The sequence below is a fragment of the Gavia stellata genome, chromosome 4, assembly GCF_030936135.1.
Source record: "Gavia stellata isolate bGavSte3 chromosome 4, bGavSte3.hap2, whole genome shotgun sequence".
NCBI lineage: Eukaryota > Metazoa > Chordata > Aves > Gaviiformes > Gaviidae > Gavia > Gavia stellata.
In genome coordinates this window covers 11,755,209-11,778,459 of record NC_082597.1, presented here as the reverse complement: position 1 = coordinate 11,778,459, position 23,251 = coordinate 11,755,209, and the positions used below count along the sequence as shown (strand labels likewise).

Below are 23,251 nucleotides of genomic sequence, written 5' to 3'. Positions count from 1 at the left end.
GTTCTTTCATTTATTACTAATGGTCTAGACTTAGAGCAGTCAGGGGGATAATTTAAGTCTAATACATGGGAAAAATAATACTGATTTGTTCCAAAAAATTGTAGAGAATATGTATAAGGCAGACAAGCAATCAGCTGCATGATGTGTTTCGAAGAGACTGCAGATGCTGAAGAATAGCTATCGTATACTTGTAATGACTGTGCAGCCCAGAAGGTTTGATTCCATTGTATCAGATTCATAGTACTTGCCAGTGAACTTCAGCAGTGCATGTATCTGTGCTCCATGTGCGAGGTTCCCATTGATTTCAGTGGGAGTAATGTGCAAAGAATGAAGACAGAATATGGTCTGAAGTGGTGCTGAAATACTGCAGCTGTGATGTGTGACAATAACCATTTTATAAGAGACATAAAAATCTCAGAAATGTTCACCGAACACTACAGTGCAGCACAAGTCATCCACATCTTAACATGAGTACATTTTTTCAGCTATGTTATGGAAAATATTACAGATTGGACAAGCTAAGAAGACAGAACAACTCAGATAAAGCTCAGAAAAGACTGACACTTTCTGGACAGGTAGAACAAGATCATGGAAATCAAAAAAGCACAATCTTTAGGTTGTCCTCAGTACAAGCTACTACTGATGACAATTACAGAAAGATCTTTGGTCAAAGGGTGTTACATAAGTTCCATTAGGAAAAAACCCAATAAAATAACAGAGATACATAACTTACTTGCAAGTGAATGAAAGTCCTTTGTTTCTGCTGCATCTCTTGGCACATTGCTCAGTGGTATTTAACAGCTTGGTTTTTACTTCCAGTGTTTTGTTTACTTTAATGAGCATCAACTCTCCTGTTTTTCTGAAGTCATGAAGAGGATTTCTCCTTTTTCCTTTACCCTCTAAAAAAGAAGGAAAAAAAAAACCCACTGTAAAAAAGAGTACTGAGATTAAAGATGGCATTAGATATGAATAACATTTATTAGGAATTATAGGAACACTGGCACCTAAAGCATAGAGAAATTCACAAAAATAAGGTACAAGAAGATAGTTGAGAAGAATTGATTATTTTAGATGGTGACCTCCATTCTTAAAAACAGGAATGGTAGGAATTATAGCAAAACTAATTTCAATAAAGACTTGCATAATGTTAGAAGGGTAAGAGGAAAGTTTTTCACCCTTTGTAAAATTTTTTCAAAACTCGCAAAATATGCCTGACAATAATAATCTGACATCTTATAAGTAATTCCATTAAAAACTCATGTGCAAAATATGAACAAAGGTCTTTTTTGGATGGACGCAGTGTAGTTACGACCAGAAGGATATAAATGTAATAGAGATTCACAATCTCAATGTGATAAGCTGCTTTTAAAACAGCAAAATTTTTATCACAAATTGTGAAAAGAAGTAGAGCCTGGAAGTGGCACAAAATAATTATTTTTCCTTCCTCTGCTACAGTGAAACTCAGTGTGAGTGTTGTGTCCAGTTCAGGTGTGACTGAATTAGAGCTGTTAGCCTACAGAAAAGAAGGCAAGGAGCGGCAGAGTCCATAGCATGGAAATAATCTGCACTGCTGCAAAGATTTCTGTAAAAAGCAACACACTGATCTGGTTTCCATGTCTCTGTTGAAAGGCCCAGAGGAAAGAGTATAAAACAGAGCAGGAAAGATTGGTTAGAGGTGTTTGGCTAAAGTGCAAGAGGAAAAGTCTTTGATTTTTGCAAGAAAACCCCACAATTTTCCCAATACATATGTATATTATTATTTTTTGTTCCATGGAAACCAGTCTGCCAGTGTAGGCTGCTCCGTCATCAGTGAAGGCAGATGAGTACCTCTGGAGAGTGATTCTCCCTATTCTGACAGATGAGTAACACAGGGAGGACAAACTGCCCTTTGGATCTATTTCTGCTATTTCACTCAACGATGCCAGATGATCTTTTTGTATTAGAAGGCTAATCCAGGTAAGGTTAGGTGAATGAATCCCTCCTTAATTTACAAAGTAGGTAACTGTTTTTCATAACCTCTTTGCATATAACTGTTTTCACAGCTGTCCTTTCATTTTTCTCTACAGAATCTGCAACAATAATAGAACATGAATGCACAGGATCAATTTATTAAATTTTGTCAGAGTCTTTCAAATATATGAAACCTCAGCCTAGTGCTGTTATCCTGAATAGATAATTCCTCATGCAAATGCAGAGTGCACTTAGGTCTGTCAACTTTTGCTTGGTGCACTCTGTGCAGAAGCTCAGAATAACTCTGTAAATTGCAATAGCTGAGGCTCTGAAGGAGTTACTGACAACACCACATATTGTAAAGCCAAAGAGGGCTTAAGGGTGTTCCCTTTGCAGAACTTCCATCCTGATCATTAAGTGAGTTCACATTTTCACTGGATTCAGCTAAATCACACCTCTCAGTGGTGAGTTATCCCTAAGACACCTAAAAATACACCACAGATATTTAAATTAGAATTCATCAAGCTTCAGCCTTTAAAAATAAGAAAATCAAAGGAGTAGAATATCTCTGCTTCAATGTCCCTATAAAATAATCTTCACCCCATCCTACTCTCCTTTTTTTGAACTACTGAAGGTGAACTATGCTATTCCCCTGCACCTAATAGCTCACAATTTTAATTCCAACTACAAACATTTTCAGAAAAAAGAATTTATTTACCTCCAAATCCATGTTATTATTATACAAAGAAGCTTTTGATGAAAAGATCAGATGTTAATAGTTTTTGTGCTGTTTTAGGGACTCTCATCAGCTCTCTTAAGCATTTTCAGCCTTGTATTTGTGCAGTGCACATGCACCCAAAATGAATCATTATGTTTAGGGAAATGCTGTGAGGACACTCTTGCCTTAAGTATCAGCACCGTGTTACTGGAAGCTGATGTGTCTGCACTGAAGCTGCTTTATTTTTTGCTGTACCTGTGGTAGAGCCAAAGTGCTGCAAAAAGGATTGCATCTGGTCTCTAAAACAACCACAGAAAAACAAGTCTTCTATAAAGCTTTTGTGGTAAATGTCTCAATCTATTATCTTACAAGACATATTTGTTAGTTCTATGTTGTCTCAGCCAAGACTTTTATGTCAAATGGAGGTAAGAATCTGTACAGAAATATCAAAGTATTTTCTTTCAGTCCCTGATGCTAACGTTTCCCATCTACTGATAAGTATCATTATCTTAATTCCCGATGATAACAGCTTCTTAAACTCACCAGCTAGCACGCAAGAATCTGATTAAAAAAATAAAGAAATTCTGTTCTGCCTGAAAAACATGGTCCACAGTTCTGCTTTTTTCTTCTTCTTTTCCTAGCAGTTGTCCAAAGAGGATTATGGGTTTGATCTTGCATTTAGCAATTCATAACAGCCTGATTTACTTTAGCTTTCAAACAACAACATTCTACGACTTGCCTATAATCCAAAAGGCAAAGAGCCAAATGCATCTATGCTGTGACTGTTAGAACCATCAGAATAATGCAAAGCATTACTTTTACAACTCTAACAACAAAATAGATAAAAATAATTGAGATTTTTACTTCAAATTAGGTGTTTTTATTACTAAAATCTTAAATCAAATACTTCCCTAGAAATGTTCTACATTAAAGTAGAATTTTATGGTTCTATTATGGTTCTATTATGGTTGGACTTGATCTTAAAGGTCTTTTCCAATCTAAATGATTCTATGATTCTATGATTCTATGAAAGGCTATCACACAATATGCTATAACTAATGTTCCTAATTTGTGATTGTCATTCATTTCAGTTTCCTAAACTTTGATTAATCAGAACTTTTGGCTATTTTGTGGACCATGTCCTCTGATGTTTCTTATAGTTGAATATCATATTACTAAGGAAGCCTGACATTCCACTTAAATTTGAAAATAACAGAAGCTGATTCAAACACAAAAGAATCCAGTCAAATATGAATCAACATTTTTTTCTTCAACACAAACAACTACCAACTGAAAATATTTCTTCAGTCAACTTAAAAAATTCCTCAAAAAGGTGAGGGCAGTGCCTCTATTTCTTAACATGATAGAAACATTGGTTGAACAGAAAAAAGAAGAGCTCAGCCAGTGCCCTAGTAAATGCAAACTACCTCATTTGCTCTAGTAGGATGCAGCATTGGGCGAGTGCTCCATAATCTCATTTGGGATTTCCACAGTCTCCGTGCTGGAGCTCTTCCATTTTCATTAAATGCTTTAAATATTTACTGAAGAAAAAAGGCTCCTCACAGTGAAAGACATTTGCCTGGGATCTATAAGAACTCAACTTTGGGTTCCCTAACTACCTTTTTCATATGAGGTTTCTGTATAATCTTCTCAGATACGAAGCATTAGCTGAGACTGCTCAAACTACAGAGCATCTGGGGGAAAAGATTTCCAACAATACCTGTTCTTGGAGTAGTTCCAGTCCATGCCAAATTAATAACCCGATTTAAAGAAAATTATCATTCTGCAGCATTTTAGTGAGAAAACTCACTAGGAGGTTGCAGTACCTGTATTCTAGAACCTACTTAATTGCAATTTTAATTATATTTATACAAAATAGAACCAGTAGAACACCAAGTACTGAGAGTAATGGATGCCATAATAGTCAATATAATAGAAATTAAGACACTTTCTTGATTAACAAGAGAAATAGGTTTGAATCAGCAAAGGTGTTTGTATTTTGATCTCTCCTGCTCTCCAGATATTTTCTAATCATTGGGCTAATGGGAAAATGGCAGCAAAGTAACTTCCTTTTTCTCTTCTGGCCCTGTGTCCCACACTAAAAAGGGCTTTGGGTTCCCGCAACACCACACCACTCAGTCCTGAAACTACCTGATTCTTTTCTGTATCTCAGTTAAAAATTCACACCTTGCAGAAAAAAATAGGTCTGATGCTGAGCTATCTCAGAGTCAAGAAATTCAGTATAAATCTAGTTTCAGGCCATTTAGAGTTCGAATACATAAGCAAGTCAAGTTTCAGGCTCTCAAGTCTTAGTCGGACTACAAAAATTATTTGGTTTTGCATTATCTGTTTAGTAGTTAAAAACTAATATAGCCAATATGATACCATTGTTGTGGTAATCAAAACAACATACAGACGTCAACAGGCCTCGAGATCACCTTTGTCCGTTATAACACTATTTGTATTGTCTACAGCAAAATTTTACAATGCAATTATTATCTGAATTTATCTGCCTTGTTGATAATCCCTTTCTCCTTCCTCCACCAGTCCAGCTTTTTCTCATATAGATGTGTATTTAGGCTTCAGAGTTATAGCCTTACAGAGTACAACTGGAGCATACTGGCTGTCTCCCCTAGAAAAAATCTCTACTTTGATGGACTTGTCATAGACTCTACAAAGCTTTTATTAAACAGGACTTATGATGCATTTGTCATGTCAGGTTCCAGGGTTTCCAAGTTTCACTCTAGTTTATGCAATAGTTAGTGTTTTCTTAAAGAAACACGTCATGAAGTCTTGGGATAATGTGAGAATCCTCATTCCTTTTGTTTCTCTCTAATTTTGCATCCCACTTTATTATACAGAACAAACACATCAAAACTCAACACCAACTTTTCCAAATGAGATGATAAATACATTTAAATTAAAGGTTTATGTTTAAATCAAGATTCTTAATGAAATCTTGATGGTTTTGTACTGAGTTTTATTTCCTTATTCTGTTTACACTTGCAGAACTTCAGCATTTTACTAAGTAGGTATTTGCTTTGTCGTACTAAATTGTCAACTGTGTGGGGTAATGAAAATTTTTTTTTATTATTATCAAAGTTACTGATGTAAGTAAGTTGGATACAGGTCTTCATACCGTAGATGGAAAGAAGACCTTTTTTAATTTTTGGTTTTGAAAAAAATACTGACAGTCACATAACAGCACCACTGTTCATTATGTTTGTCAGATGTCAGAGATAAACTAAATCTTCGGGGAAAAAAAAAATCAAGAAAATGAAGATACCTAAATTCTTTAGGCTGGCAGATGCTGTCAGAGCACTGCAGGAATTAACTGCAGGAATTAACTGCAGTCCTTCCAAATAGAGCAGTGGATGAAATACAAAATAAGATGGCACTGGGCAGAGAAATTAAAAAGAGGGAAATTGTCCACACAGTGTGTAGGAAGCTCAGAGAAGCTGAAGATTCAAAATCAGTTCCAGTGAAGAAAAATGGTCATACAAAGTGACACAATTATTTCAGAAATACAAAAGAGACGTAGTGTCTTTGTTTAGTATAAATTGGCATTTTAGATCTCTGTTTAATATTTTGCATCATGTTTGTAATGAAATGTAGTCACTTGACCTTGAGCAGTTAACAGATGGACTAATTATAGATTGAATTATTTGTGTTATAATTGATAACCAGGTCAGAATGTCAAAATGAGGTTAGCTATTAACTTAATTTTGCAAACAATCATCACTGCAAGCCAAAGTAAACTGGATTTCCCCAATGAGCTAGAAAAAAATAAAATTATGACAGCTGAATTTCATGTGATTTAAAACTTGGGAGGAGGAGGTGGGAAATCAGACATCTACTATCATATGAAAGACCTTCAAGAAAAAACAGAAAAAAAGAAAAAATCCCCAACCCCAAACGCATCTGAAATAAATGTAGGAAAGCACAGTTCAACACAATAAACATAGCAAACATTTTATCAGGGAACACCATACTTGACAAAAATTGCATGGTAACACCCAAGCAAATGTATTCATAAGTATGTATCTGAATGGAAAAAAAAGAAACAAGCAAATGTTGGATCTCAATAAAATGTACAAAGCAAATATCTGCAAAGCCATGGATTATCACAGTGTCAGACAACACTTCTCAGAAGAGATACCAAAGCTGAATGCTTATCTCAGTATAAACAGTGACAATTTAATATGAAAATAATAAATAAATTATGTTTAATTGTATGCATAAAATTGCATTTGGCAAAGCTTGTGTGAGAAGAATAATCAATGATGAGTAGGGTTTGAAATAAAGGAACAATTCTCAGCATACATGGGTTAAAAAACAGTATGTAAATGCAGTGAGGTATTCAACTTGTTTATAAAACATGGTTCAAGGGTTACTTTTAATTAAATGCAATAATGTATTTCCAAGACAATGCTTCCAAAGGATATAAAACATCAAGGGTGTGCATATTGGTGCAGGCCCCAGTATGACAGCATAAATGTACTGGCTTCATTAAGAAAAAAAAAAAAAAACAAACCAAAACTTGACCAGATGGCGAAAGAAGATGTTGCTAAATGGTTTCAGACACCACATGCTTAAGTTAATGGTATGGTCACAGTAATAAAAGAAAATATGTTAAAGGTGAATGTTGGTACTAAAATCATTGATAGGGTCATCAAAGTATTGTTATCTATGAGAATAATTAGGAAGCACTTTTTAAACAAATACATTCAAGGCAATTTTCTCTCTTAAAGCAAGTCCTAACAGAGTCACTTTGATAAAAAGAATTAATGCTCAGCATTTTTAACTTACTTTTAACTTACTTTCATTTACTTTGACTTCTCCTTATGCCTGTTTCAGTATCAGAAATGTCCAGATTCCTGGCTAGAATGTAAAGAAGTGAACACCTTTTCCAAATGACTTCTCATTTGGAAAAAAAAAAAAGGAAGGAAGAAAGAAAGACCGACATAATGAGAAACTGAAACAATTCTGAAATGTGCCCAAGAAAATAACTTTGTAGATTGAATAGGCTTAGATGTCAGATTAAGTTTAATGCAGTTATTTATGTAAGACAATAATTTGGCGTGAAAGAAGTTTACCAACCATACCCATAAAAACTGCAGTCAGCTGTATAGATGGAAAGTTACCAAAATAAAACCAGCTGTCCAAGGAAGCATCTCTAGCTTGTCACAATTAAACAGTTTCTCAGAAAGGTATCCGGAGGATGATGTGATTATTTAACTTCTGAAATTTATTTTCTTGGCAAAAGAGCCATCATGGAAAAAATCTACTATTTTTAGAAAGTAGTTTGAAATATAGATATATAATATAGAGCTAATTTTTTCCTTATTTTTACATTGGCTTTCAGTCCAGTTGTTGAGCAGATTCAGGAAATGCAAAAAGATCTTTCTTTTTGGCTTTCCATTGCATATTACCACTCACACACACCCCCCATGCACACATACCCCTTATTAGCAGTTACAAGATTGCCATGTTACTTGGAACCCAACTTCATGTTTATGCTATGTCCTGCCTTTGTAATCCTCTCCTATAGCCAGTGTGAAAGCTCAAGAAACTAAGGATAATGCTAACAACTGATAGTATATTCTAAAATTGGATGGTAGGTGCAAAAGGACAGCTCTTTTTCTTCCAAGAAAAGGTTATCTGCTCAGCAGGATGCTGGGATCCATTGGCAGAAACAAATGTTCTGCAGTTTGTACTCTGACTTCTTGTATCTAACCTCTGGCTAAATTACTGAGAGGATTTTCCTTGTAAGTTTTGTCTTATGCATTTTGCACAAGAATTAAATCCCCACCATTTCGCATTGCATTCCACAATCTTTACAAGCGTTTGGTGTCTCCTAGGAGGCACCGAGCGTGTTGTGCGGTTCTTTTGCGGTGGGGTCGCAGCCACCGCTGAGAACGTACTGGGCACGGAGTGGCGGGAAAGAGAAAAGTACAGGCGGGCAGGACAGGGATTTGGGCAAAACAAAGAGTGACAGACTGCTGAGGGCAGCAAAACAGCCCCTGTGAGGAGTGATGAGATCCTTGCTGCATGTTGTATACATAAAAATATTGCTGCTGGCCAAGGCCGGGAGTCATAGGAAGAGCTGGAGCTGAGGGGAGACGGAGGGAGCAGCCAGTCCCCAGCTGGGCCAGCAGCACCGAGGACTGCCAGGCATGGCCGGGCTCGTCAGACAGCACATGGGTGGAGGCCCACAAGCCACTGAAAACTCCTACAGCTAGATTTTGCCAACACGTCTGACTGATCTGGAGCATGTTCCCAGCTCTGCTTCGCTTCAGTGCTGCTTTACGTGTAGGTACTAACCATGTTCAGGAACAGCTCTACTATCCTCTAAGGGCACTGTCAAAAAAACCTACAGAAAAAAGATGGGGTAACGGCGAGGATGTCCTCGCCCCTTCCCAGTTCTTTGTAGTTGCCATACTTCCCCACCGCAAGGTACAAACATTGCTCACATCATGCCAGTTCTCCTACTATTCATGCTTCCCAAGCAAGCGTGGAGATAAATCCTTTCTCACCTCTATGATCAATCCTTTCTCAACTCCATGCTGCCTTCTAGCCTCTGCCCTTCAACCCCCCACCTCAGCACTGATGGGGAGAAAGTAAAATTCCAACACTCATCCAGTAGAAGTAATTGCAAAACGTTCAGGGCAACCCTCTCCTCTCCATATCAAGCTTTTGCCCATCAAGAGGCCCAGCTACCCTCCTTTCAAATCTCCTTGGAAAAGTTTGAAATGCTTAAGTGGCAAACTAATGTTCAGCGTAAAGATCCAAAGGGGAGATATTACGCTCTCCGAGGGAGACTGCACGTTTCCCTTCCAACCCTGGCCTCAGTTGAAGTATTACAATAATGACAGATGAGCTCCTCCAATAAGAGGCTTTCCTTTCTTTGACTTCAGTGCACAATTTTCCATAGTTTTATGCAACATTTTAATCTCGTGTCTTTCAACTCTATATTCTCCTGCTATGTTGCTTATGAAAATGGCATTAATAGAAACAGAAAATCTGTTAAGCAGGGTAAGTGCTGTATTACATGTGAGAGCAAAACAAGCAGCCCCTGGCACTGAGCACCAAAAGGATTCCATTAAACAGAAGGAATACAGTCTTCCAACTGGCAGAGTATCATTTCGCTTTGTTGACAGTATATAGTATAATGATTATCTACAGCTGGGATGGGGAAGTATAAATCACGTTAAATTTTTAAAATATACTTAGCCATGCTGACCACAGGAATACACAACATTCATACATCGATTATGGCTATGGGATTTTATTTTGTTTTTTCCTAAGCAACAGTTATTTATAGGAACTAAGTGCAACTCCCACATCTTCATTAGCAACTGCTTCAGACCATCCAAACTACAGAAAGTGATGAGAAATTTGAATAAACACACTTGGCTGGCAGTCTTTTCGCAGAAAAATCTATCTTTAATTTAAATAAATCTTTAACATTCACCTCTTTTGCAATATAACAATCTACTTTTCACTTTGATTAAAAAGTCATTTTTAGTTTCACTAGATTAACATTGCTAAAGAGATATTGTCTAAGAATACTGAATAATAAGAATATCTGAACAAGGAAGAAAACTCCCTTATAAAGTTGTTAGCTACAGATTAGTTTCTTTGTGCAAGTGACAGAGACTTACAGGATATTGATAATGACTAGGCAAGTAGTCTATAGGAACCTTGCACATTTATCTTTCACCAACCACCGTCTTATCTTTTATATATTAAAAAGAAACTCAGAAACACTGTGGACAGCTTGCTGACATGAAAATTTCTCGGTGTTTTCTTCACCCTCCTTTTTCTTTACCCATTAATATAACCCAAATGTATTAGTCAGCAACCTTGGTAACACAGGACATTGTCTTCACACAGAACTTAGGGCATGGGATTCCAAACCTAAAAGATCCATTCACAGAAGAAATAACACTCATCATTAGGTACATTTAAAATCAGCTTTGACAGAACAGTAATAGAAAAAGTATGGACATGCATTAGCAAAAGACTTCTTTTTTTCCTATTTTTAAGTTCTGTTTTCATCACTTAGCTTGTTTTTCATATATAAAAATAATAAATATGTAGGCAAATATTAACCTTTCTTAAAAACATCCCAGTAAAAAGAATTCAATATCCCGTACAAAGACACCATGTATGTTTAGAAAGCGATCAGTATGTTTTCAGAAAGGAATGGTACAACTTCCCCTTGCCTATATTGTAAAAATCCAGACACTTTTGTTGAAGATCATATATGTTTAAAAAGCAACGTAAGCAGAATGGTAGCGTGTGGTAAAAGTCATCTTTCTTGCCCATAAGGCAAACAATAGGATTGATTAATATCAAGGCGGGTGGGGAGGAACGTTAAGAAAGAGAGGGTTGCCAAGAAACTGTCACTATGAAAGCTGGGCAGAAAACAAGTTCTACTCTGTGAAAAAATCTAAAGTTTTGGAAATCTAATTTTCCTCCACATCAAGATGAACCATCTACTCCTAAACTGGAGACCCCATTGGTTCGGGCACAACCCTAATCGTCAGCCTACTGATACTGGCAGTACTGAGGCTGTCTCTCAATCTCTCCTGTTGGAATATTAGATAGATTAAATATTCATTGAGATTGGGAAACTACAGACCAGCGCTAAGAGCCTACAGTCGGGGAGAACAAGGACTTTCTCTCATTCAAGAAAAGCACCCTGACTACCAAGAGAGTAAGCATGACCTAGCTTCTTATGAACTTGCTTATAGGCTAGTTTCTGTATCTTTGGGCCATGGAATAAAGTTGGGGGGGGTGTTTATTCTGCTTTTTTTTCAAACCAGCCCATCAGTTGATAAGTTTCTGTCACAGGTGAGGGTTTCTCACCAGCACGTACCACAAGCTATTGTGAATGTCTCCTGCTGCAGATTTCTCTTTCATTTGATTTGCGGGAACCAGTCCAAAGAAAGTTTCTGTTTAAAAGGAATTATTTCTATGAAAAGTTTTGATGGGTCAGCATTTTCCAGTAAAAAAAACCCAAACATTTCCTCGGAAAATTCCTAAGCAGCTCTAGTCATCACTTTTCAGAGTGGTCACGTGTCCATAAAATGGAAATTGCAATGTACACGGAAAAGGAGTTCAGAAAACTGTAGTAGCATAGTGTCTGTATCTCCGTGTCACCTGCTAAGAATGCCCATGAAAACAAAATCATCATTGAGTAGACTGAGCCCAGAAGCTCTGGTGAGATGTTCAGCATCCGACAGAACCACACTCTTACTCTAGGGGAAAAATGACAGGTTTTACTGCATGCGATGCTGCCAGTCTTGTTTTGGATTGCCCACTCAGATGACAAAATATTCCAATTTGAAATCCTATTTAAAAATACTTATTTTTTTAACTCAAAAATATAGTTATGTCTTGGAAGGTATTAACACCACTTGCCATACGTGTTGCCTGATGCCCTCAGACCTTGCCCCAGGACCCAGATGCTGCGTGTGCCTGCCCTTGCTCTGCCCGCTCCTGGCAGATCCTTTCCCTGAATTGTGGCTGTCTTTTGTTTCTGTCTGTGCAAAGGTCTGACCCTAACAATGTTGGCGGAAGGAAGGAAGGAAAGGTTTGTAGAAACCTTTGCAAACTTTTTTTTCCTTAAACGTCTCCCCAGAGGGCCAGCAGAAACACAGAGCTAGCTCTTCAGATATCCAGTCCAAGGGGGACACTTCAGGAAAGAAATTCAGCTAAAGAGCTTCCAGCACTTGATTACTTATTGTTTGTTCCTTCCCCCCATCCCCGCTCCCGCCTCCTGGATTTCATCGGGAACGTCTAATGAAATTACAAGTATTTCAGTCTGGAAATAGCATGTTCATGCTGCTGAACTTCAGCAAGGATATTCCCTTTCAGCAACGCACTATCCTGTGTTCGGGGTGTTCCTTGTCATCTTCTGTCATTTAACATTTATCCTACCAGTTGGAAATGAAGGATACACGTTGGTGTCCTGATAACGGCCGGGAGCACCTATAGGCAACGATGAGATTTCCTCCTCCCGCTTTCAGTGTCCCCAGGGCTCCCCGTCCCGAGCGAGCCCCGGGTGCCCCTTCACCCGGGGAGGAGGTGGCGGGAAGCAGCGACCGCTCCGCAAACCGCCAAAACGTGCCGCGTCTCCCCGCAAAGCGCTGGCCGCGGGCACCCTGCGCAGGCAGAGCGCGCCTTGTCCCGGCCCGCCGCGCTGGCCCCGCACGCTCCGCACCGCACCTCTCCACACCGCACCGCTCCGCTCCGCGCCGCAGCCCTCCCCGCGCGCGGGAGGCGCTGGGCGGGCACCGGCGCACCTAAGCCCCCGCCCGGCCCCGGGCGCCGGGGCGAGGTGCCTGCCCCGCCGAGCAGGTGGGAGCCGACGGGCGCTGGAGGTGGCGGGGTCTCCCCGCCGGCCCCACCTGCGGGGGGGCTGCGCCCGGTGCACCGCCCCGAGCACCCACCCTCGCCACGGCGGAGCGAGGGAGAGGGAAAACGATGCAGCTGTGAGGTGGAGGGGGGTCACTAGCGAAGTGACAGAAAAACTAACCTGCCACAGGGATGGCGATGGGAAGCAGCAGCAGCTGATGGAGCAGCAAGGCTGGCAGGAGTTGGGTGGCCCACATGGTGCTGGTGGCCCCCCCGGCGGCTGGCGGGGAGGAGAAGAGGAGATGGCTCCTCGGAAGGACCCTGTGCACAGCCGGTCACTAGAGGAGGCAGAATGAGCCGAGCTGCTTTTTATTGCGATGATCTAAGTTTGTTGTGTGATTAACTGGAAAGATCTGGGTCCCAACTCCCTCTTACGGTAAGAAACTGTTTAACAACATCCCCTCTCTGCCTCCTCTCCTCCTCCCCTCTCAAGGAGCTGCCTCCCCTCCGCCCTGCAGCCCAGGGAGAGGGCTCCCACCGCCTCATTCCTCCCTCCATCCTTCCCTCCCTCCTTCCCCCCTGCCTCCCTCCTTCCATCCCTTAGGGGCTCTAGAGGACCAGCTGGGCCGGGCTGGGTCCCCCAGCTCTTGCCCCAGGGTCGGTGTCTGCTGTTGTGCAGCCCCCTGGAGCCTCCCCCCCAGCCCCTCCTGGCGCCACAGCCCCCTTTGCTCTCTCACTTGCAGCCAGTACAAACCTCTCCCTCCCTGCAGACATTTCCCTTCATAACCTCTCCCTTTCCCCACTTGCCCCTCGGCCCCATACGCAGGCAGCATGCTCGTCCATAGCTGTTCCAGCAGGACTCCCTCACCCCATGGCCAGGGACAAAGCAAGGCCAATTTCCCAGTAAGGAAACTCCTTTCCTCCAACCTGCCCATGGCTGCCCCTGGCCACCAGCCTGGTCTTCCCATCACCCTCCTTGGCCATCTGACAAATGCCACTTCCCCAAAATTGTGGCAACTCTGGGGAATCTAAAGGTCAAGTATCAGCTGGCTGGCGTCGCTCCATGGAGACAAGCCTCAGTCCGAAGCAAGACCTGACCTTCCTTCTGTCTGTCGCAGGCAAAGTGGTTGTAATTCTTCTATTGCACTTCATTTTAACCTCATGGAAGCAATGGCATTGATTTTTGTTTAAAGTCATGAGACCGGCCTTTGTGACATGCGAGTGTTCAAAAATAAACACTTCAGGAAAAGTTCTGCCTTAATTCAAACTGTTCCTTTCTCCCATGCACCCACCTACTGTCTATAGCACGAGTGTGTGACAACACAGGAAACCGTTTCCCTCCATTTTCCACAAATAAACCAGAGACCTGCATGTGGCTCCATGCCATGTGAGTCAGAAAACGGGTCTCCTTCTCCAGCCCAGACTCCTTTGCCCAGACTTACTACGCATACTGATGATAAACACCTTTGAGTGAAACAGCTTTTCTTAAAAATTAGTTGTTTCCCAAGCCACAAATGTTCGTTGTTAACTTTTATTCAGTTTTTTCCTATATTCCCAAAACATTTTTTTTTTTTCACCCAATTTATGTCCAGTGGCAAAACATACAATTTCCATTTGGGAATTACTGCCTTGGTAAATGAAAGAAAGGGGACAGAAAGAAGTTGAGAGAGAGTCTGTGAAGAAAATATTTTGAACATTTGGCGTTACAGGAAAAACACATTTATGTGAGAAAAAAAATACTTTGTGAAATCTGCAGAATGAAAATTATTTCTAGGGTTTTTGTTTTGCTGTCCTTGTTTTTCTCCCAAGAATAAAAGTTAATTTACAGGAGTTCCTTAGAGATGCACAACCTGAGAACAGAGAAAGTGTATTCCACTGGCCAATGACCTTGTGTGAAATCCTTGTCCACTGTAACCGGTAGAACATGGATATCTCACTTAGTTTCTGTTTTCTGTTTTTCTCCCTGTGCTTAAAGATAGACATAAATATAAACCATAAACAGCAAAAATAATCATAGCACCATGCTGAGCCCAAAATAGCCACATTCTGTTAGCCACATGTATTTGACTTGTTGTCCATGCATGTGATGAGTGACCTTTTTTTTGTATAAAGCACTAAATCATGCACCATTAAAGTCAAGCAGATTTTTTGCCACTGACTTCCCTGAGGGGAGTATTTGGCCTGTAGTAGGATTTCTCCTGAATTTTAGGAAGATTTCTGCTGCATCTCTTGAGGACTAGGGTGCTCCCTAATGGAGAAAATATTTTGCTATATGGATTCCCATTATTAATACATAGTCCTGTGTATTATTCATGATGTATCTGCAGTTAACGCTTGAGAGCTCAAGTCATGGGCATAAGATTCTTTGGCTGTGTGTATTATGTTGGGCAGGTGCAACTCCTTAATACTGGTTGTCCATTTGTCCAATTTTGGGGACATGCTGGAGGACACTTCTACCTTTTACATAATCTCTATATATTTCCCTCAGTGGGAACTAAGGCTCACGGAGTGAAGGGCCAGGGGTAGGAGGGAGATTAGAAAGGGAGAGATCCTATAGCTGCTATATTCAGATGCTCTGTTTGTAGGCAGTCAAGACAAAGGTTGGCATCTGGATCTGGGAAATGAAAATGCTCTCTGGTCCTGCATCATCTACTTTGAAATGTAGCATGATCCTTTTTTCTGTGTCTTCTTGCCCCATGTATTTTACAACTGAAGCATAACATTTTAGTTCAGTTCAATCAAATTTTACCTTGAAATGAAAGTCAGTATGAAGGAAGGCTCCAAAAATTGCATTTCATCCTTAAGTTTTCAAAAAGAATTCCATGTTAAGTTTCAGTCTGCACATAGAGAAACTAAAGATCTAAATACGATAATCAAAAGACGTAGGTTTTATGCCAGAATATTCCATTATGTTTTCTGACCTTTTGAGGGCATGTTTTCTGACCTGTAAATCTCTTTCTCTTTTTCTGTTCTTGGGGCTTAGCTGAGAGTGGGGATTTTTGGTTTTCTTTTTTTTTCTTCTATTTTTTTTGGCAGCTTTGCAAACTTGCCCTGATAACCTGGCTTTCAAATCAGTGTAGCTGTATTAGGAAAGTAGCATAACATTTCTGTAGAAGATATCTAAAAAGAAAAGAGTTACTGCACACTTTACCAAAGATCTATTGGCTCTGGATTGCCTACATGAGTAAAAAAGTTTGAAAAACATTATTTTGGTTGGAAAAGTAAGCAGACATGACCAAATACATAGAAACTGCTATTTTTATATTCCCTTTTCTGACCATAACCACAGTTGGATTTGTTTTTCAGATGTAACTTGCTATTCAGAAATGCTAGATATTCACAGTTTTGGCAGGAATCTTCACACACACACACAGAGTAATACCAAGTCACAATTAGCTTTAAAGGAAAGCTTTTCTAAATGAACCAGCATCTGTCATATGAATCGCCTCTTGTGTTCAAAATAAACCTTTTCACTTTTTGATGTATCTGTTATAGGTATCACTTTGTTAAGGTCCTATTGGATAAGGCCAATAAAATAAGCAAGTGCATGTAGTATTTATTGTTCAACACTGAGCTGATTGATAAAAAAGTCTCACGCTGCCTGAGAAGTTTGAGCAATTGTGCTTCACATTTCAAGCAGAAGCAACTTATATTGTCTTTTTTTTAGAAACCGAGCTTGAGACTAGGAAGGGAAAAGATTGAGGTATGGACTGGGAGATTCGACACTGCTCGGAAAGGTAGAGTTTAAGCAGAGCTACAGCACATGCGAAATGTCAGTCCTCGCTGAGGCACCTCAGCCAGAGCCCCAGCTGGACACATGGCACCTTCCAGCTCAATTCCCGAGCCTTCTTCATGCAGAAAGAAAAAAAGGCAAATGGGGTGGGAAGGCTGAAAGGAAGAGGAGGAAGGGGTAACAAGATCCAAGCACAGGAATTAATGGTTAGTTGAAAGCAGAAGCTCAGAATCTCCCCTGAGTCCACCATTTTAGATTCAGCCAAAAGGATTTTGCATGTCATCATACTAAATGCTGCAGATCTGAACTGCTAGTTCCAGAGGGCAAATTAACCACACCAGTCAAGTGTTTAGAGACCCATGCAGTGAAGCAGGAGATTGTGGCACCTCGGATGAGGCTTCTTGTTGATTAGCCACCAGGGAAACCCAAGGATGAAGACAAGAGCCACACCTCCCTCTGCAATGTAGGCACTAACCTACAGTCCTGAGGTAGTCAGTCACTCTGCAAACACAGCATTCACAGGTAAAATTCCATGTGTATTTAATAACCTAAACTGTTTATCTTTAAAAAGCTTCTTATTCCTTCAGCCCATGTCAGAACTTAAAAATAAAAATTAGTCAGGGGCTATTACCTGGCTTTGTAGGCACAAAGCATGGCATGATTTGGCTTGAAACTAAGTTGCACTTTACCCCAAAACAGACATGTGCAAGCAGCTTCAGATTTTGACTGAGCACTTTCATGGCACAAACATGCAAAATAATGCAGGGCACATGCAAAATACTAAACAGTTTAGATTATCATTTCATACACAGATGCATGCTCCTGGGGAATGAAAAGTATGGTTTTGAAGTTGCTGAGGTTTAAAAGGAACACGAGCTCCAAAGTGACTTGGTTGTGCTTGGTTTCACCCATTATAATTCACATATATTCGCAATATTCAAACATATATAATTCACAACTTTCCCCACACCCAGTCTCCCAGGTGCTCAGGTCAAGTCAAGTAATCCAGCATTCATCCCTTCAGTCAATTAATAAAGTAAATCCTTTATGGTTTTCCTGTGTGAGACATATTGTAACTACTTTTTACATACACGTTATATGCTAAGAATAGTTAAGATGAATAACAAAACAATTTTTAAGTTCTAGTATGAAAGCCATTTAAGCCATTTATAGCATGTTGCCCAATAGCACCTGATCATAATACAGCCCTTCAAGATCAGTTTGGAAATTCCTATTTCCAATATTTTGGGAAAAAATAATAAAGGAAAAATCCAAGAATCTATATACAGCACTTTGCTATTAGTAGGAAATATCTGATCAAATTTTATCTGATCAAATTTTATCTGATCAAAATTTAGGCATTTCCACATCTAAATGCTTTATGTACAAGGAGATAAATTTTGAAAACAAATGTGCATGCAAAATGGGAATTTTCATAAAAATTCCCAGTAATATCCATTTGAAGTTTTTGGGAATGTGCTGCATTGTGGCTATATGCTTTTAGGAATGCAAAATAATCCCTCACTCTACTCAGAAGAATTGTTCCTTGTACATACTCAGAGTTTAGGTATATTGACTGAGATGTTAAACTTTTTTGTTTAAATTTGTTTGTTTCCTCTTCTATTAGTCTCTGCAGTGCCAATAAAGTCTGGAAAGGATAAACGTCATTGGTAGTACTGTTAAATAGGTTCTAATGTACTAGGCCTGTATTACTCAGGGCCTAATTTGATCGGCAAAACCTTTACAATAGATCTTTTTTGTGCAAGAATGTAAGAAAAAATGAACCTCTCTCTGACCTTAGTCAAAAAAAAATCAAGTTGTGGTACTGGCCATTGGAAAAACAAACAGAAGCTGAGTACATTTGATATCAAGCAACAGCCCTAGAAGCCCTTAATTTACATGCCGTAGTTACTGAGTTACTTCTCTCTATATACTATCTAACCATTCAAATATGCATCCGTTTGTGCTTTTCCATAAGTGTTTCATTTTTAGCAAATAAAGAAGTAGTTTTTCGTGCTTATTAGAAGATAAGTTCTCTAGGACAAAGTAGTCTGAAAACGAAAGGTTTCACCAAATTAATCTGTGGTTATTGTCCAGTCTTCAGATCTCCCTTTTTCCAGCTGTTGTTCTTTTTTGATTCAGAAAGCCTTAATTCCTTTGCATATTTAGGGAAAGTACAAAGCTTAATAATGATCAAGGAAATCTACATTTGTATATGTATTTTTAAGTGCATTTCATATTTTTTATTGTTGAAAAGCTTGAACATATCAGCCCAAAATATTCAGTCACTAAGGAAATCACATTGATTTTAAAATCACCTGCTTTTAAAGCAGTTTCATTATTTCAGTGCCTAATCTAATATGTGTATATATGTGATTTTGACAATACAGTAATGCTTACTCTGAAACTTTTATATGTACAAATAATTCACTCTTCCCTCTGCATTTTTTAAGTCAGTGAAAAGCAAGACTGTACTTAAGTAAAACCACTGAGCAGACCTGGCTGAATACTTTTTCATCTAACTGGCTAAACCATAAAACTGAGGGTAGTTTTTCTAAGATCTTTTTATGTGTTAAACCCTGAACTGGAAAACAATTTTTGGATTTCCTAGACCATTTTTTATTTTCTGTTATTGCTCTTATTGTAAAAATAAAATAAACTTTTGAAGGATTTCAAATCAGGACATCATTTTTACTTATAAATTAAAAAAAAATAGTGTACAAAAAAATTACAAACAAACAAATAAACAAAGAAAAAGGATTTCCAGGGAAATTTTGACAAAAACAACTCAGAGATGTTAACGGAAGTCTATGCATTGTTTTGTTCAACTTAAATGTGTGCTTTTAAGTTGGGAAAAGTTTAAAACAGGTTCTCTGTAGTATTTATTTTACCTCTAGTGGAGGTAAAATGGTTGGCAGACAGCAGAGGGTCCTTATTTTCCAATATGATAATTCTATAAAAGAAACACCATTGAGAGATATGCTGAGAAGACACTAACAAAACTCATACTGAAAGACCAGTTCCAAAAAATGAACAGAGGTTTAAAAAAATGAGGTATTGCTATAAAATACTATTAATATCTCTCAGACTGGTAGACATTTTAAAATGTATTTTCAATATGTTTAGAGTAACAAAGACCAAAATTAAGCTGGACTTTGACTGTGGATTATACGTTATGGAATAACTTCAGCAATTCGAAAATCCAGAGACAAAAGCATTAGCCCTTTGAATTCCAGAGAATGAAGACTTCCAGAACTTGCTTGTCAAGAGTAAATTCTCTAGGATTTCATATCAAAGAGGACAATTTCTACTTAGGGTGCTGTTAAAGATTTTAGAAAGAAACCTAAAGGGGGATTCATCAGTTTCCTAGCAATCTCTCAGACATGAGGACATATTAATAGCAGCTCAGAGAAAACACAAACAACAAAAAAGAACTTACAATTCATGGCCATAAAGCACTGATCTCTCCTGGTTTAAGGTTTGTAACCCCGGAGACAGAAAGCTTGCCAAGACATCAGAAAAGATGTTATCAGAGGAGGAATCTCAGCTTGAATTCTTTTCAAGAACAAGCTTTGGGTACTTTATTTGAATCAAAGTCTTCTTGTTTGGGATATGAGCTTTGTCATGCAGCTACTGGAAAATAGTCAAGTAGGGAAAAGAGACATGTGGCTGCAGAATCAGGACAGGAACCCTCAGAGGAAGACTAGGGCAAACTGTTAAATTTCTTAGCTGTTTCCATTTTTTTATATACTAAAGAGAAACCTTTTTCAGTACAGTTTTGTCCCTTAAAGATCTTGCCACAGGTATTGCAATGCTGGTACTGAAATGACACTGATAACAGTGTGATTGCTCTACATTTGCTATACCAATAAAACATATACACTTTTTCTCTTCTACTATTACTATTCCATACCTCAACGCTATGGTGTCTATTTTTATGAAGAACCCAGTCCCCACTTTTCATAGAGATTAATTGTTGCCAAGGGTTTTTTTTACAGATGAAATTTGAGCATGGATGATTAGGCTTCACTGCACATTAAACAGTGACAGAGTATATTCTTGCCTTAGCATATTCTTCTGCTGAGGATTTTGCTACCAACTTCTACAGCAAAAATACAATTGAAGCAGAATTTAGTTGTCTGTAGTCTGAAGTTACAATTCTAAAGCTGTCTGCTTGTTCTTGTGCATCAGATTTGCTCAACTTTCCAAAGTTTTGATGCCATTCTTAACATTCAAAACGAAACTTATCAATTAAGGACTAAGTTTTTCAATTTGGAACGCTACCGCTAAGCAAGCTGGTATGACGGCCTATTTCAATATGTTTTAATAAGATTTTTAAATAAAATTATCTTCTTAATAAAATCAGATTGATATGAATAGACATAAAGTAACAAATGCATTTAAAATAATGGCATAGAAAAAACTTCATGGAAAAGTTTTTTTTTTTCTGCTGAATAGCAGTTGTGGTCTGTCCTAAACTGAAACACATTATTTCTGACTTTGTATTATTACAGCAAGTTTTTTTGAAGTCTTTCTTAAAATAGCAATATACAGATTAATATTCATTGTATATTTAACTCCCCATATCAGTAACACTGGTTTTTAATTTAATAATCTACAGATTGGGTTGAAGGACAAGTCCACATAGACAAGAAATTTTATCTGACAGTAATCAATGAAGGTTCTCTAGGGAAAAGTATAAAAACAGAACAAGTTTGCAGTGATACTTTCTTAGAATGTTTTCCAACCTGCCAACATTTGATGGTCATCCAATTTTTGATGCTATGAAATCATTATTTTCACTGTGATTTATGATTTTTTTTCTCTTTATGCAGCCTACCAAGATTCCGATGTAAACAGCCAAACAAAAAGAAGAGAGAAATCAGCTGGACAAGGAGTTTTCAAATATACAATTTTTTGAGTTGCTTTTTACTGCTGGTACAAGATGTTTCACATATAAAACCCTGAAAAAGAATACCTTTTTCATATACTATGGGACAATAAATGTTCAGTGTACAATTTTATTACTTTTCCTTAAGAAGAAGAAAAAACCCAACAAAACAAACCAATACCCAAGAACGTCTCTGTCCTTTACTTGATTTTCATTTAAACACTTGAATAAACAATTTTTAATATGAAAATAAAACTGTCAATTCCGAAAATACGTAGATATACATGCCACATGTCTGATTAGTTATTTTTTACCATTCTGATCTATTTCTTCATTTATTCCCAGTAGATAAAACAATGTGGTTTCAATTCACATATTAAAGAGCAATGGCAACAAACTGTCTTTATTTTTGCCTGAGATTATTTTATGCACATGTCCTTCAGTTATGGAAGCACTTCAAATAAACCACTGAGAATGTGTATTGAGCACCCACAGGAAATAGAGGGCTATGTCACTCAGCTTGAGAGGAACAACAGTTAAACTACTTTTCTTATAGTTTCTCTAGGAAAAATAATAATCTGGTATTTGTTTCCCAAGATTAAAATAGGAAGCACGCTATCTACAAGTAATCTGTATTTTATGACAAGGTTGTCTGATATTGTCCCATTGAAAGGACTGGTATAGAAAGCTGCCTCTATCTGGAAATAATCTTCCAAATTTTAACAGGAGGCATAATTAACCAGAATTTTGAATGCTGTAGATCACATTTTAAAAAACCTTTGGGCATTAATTACTCTGGTAAACCACTTATACGCCTCATTGCCAGTAGCTGACAGCATGTAAGGAATTTAATCTTTTCTTTCCTTTTCTTTCTTTTTCTTTCTTTCTCTCTCTCTTTCGCTTTCTTTCTCTTTCTTTGACTTTCTTTCTCTTTCTCATTCTTTCTCTTTTTCTCTTTTTCTCCCTTCCTCTTTTTATTTCTCTCTTTCTCTCTCTCCATTTCTCTCTTTTTCTCCTTTTCTCTCTCTCTCCCTCTATCAGCCTCTCCCTTTAACTTTCTCTCTGCCTTTCTTTTCTTCCTTCTTTTTCTCTTTCTCTGTCTTTTTCTGTCTTCTAAAAATTTTATTAAAACCCCACACAATTACAGAAGTCTTCCTGTCTATTGTCAATTAAATGTCAATTAAAAAATGCAGTTATATGGGCTAAGATTTATTAATTAATTTTTGGCCTATGAAACAAACACTAGAAGAAAAGTTTACGAAGTATCATGAATCTGGGGGCAATATTTAGCAACTACAACTCCAGCTAGTAGGCATTTTAGGTGGCATACTGAGATATGCTAAACACCATCCTGTTAATTGTGGTCTGTCCTGACTTTGCAGACACCAGTGTGACTGATGAAATATGAAGTTACAATAGAACCAGAGAAAATACTTCTTAAAAGTGCAATAGATTTTCAAAGAAATCTTTTAAGGAGGTAAAGGAATAATAATAGCTTGAAATGTTCTATCACTTAAATCAGTGTACCCATCCAGTATAAAGTACTGACACAATAAACAGCAGCCTATTAAATCTTTATTTCCAAGGCTCTCCT

The 23,251-nt window shown here is 38.3% G+C and overlaps 1 protein-coding gene across 1 annotated transcript in view; it reads right to left on the bottom strand.

Annotated features, from left to right (window-relative positions):
- Positions 1–13,290, bottom strand: part of HGF (hepatocyte growth factor) — a 56,467-nt gene extending 43,177 nt beyond the window's left edge. Inside the window, exons 1-2 of the mRNA XM_059816003.1 lie at positions 13,215–13,290; positions 734–899 (exon numbers count right to left, since the gene is read on the bottom strand). Coding sequence (XP_059671986.1) covers positions 734–899; positions 13,215–13,290 — 242 coding nt within the window. The remainder of the gene's footprint in view (positions 1–733; positions 900–13,214) is intronic.
- Between the last annotated feature and the right edge of the window lie 9,961 nt (positions 13,291–23,251).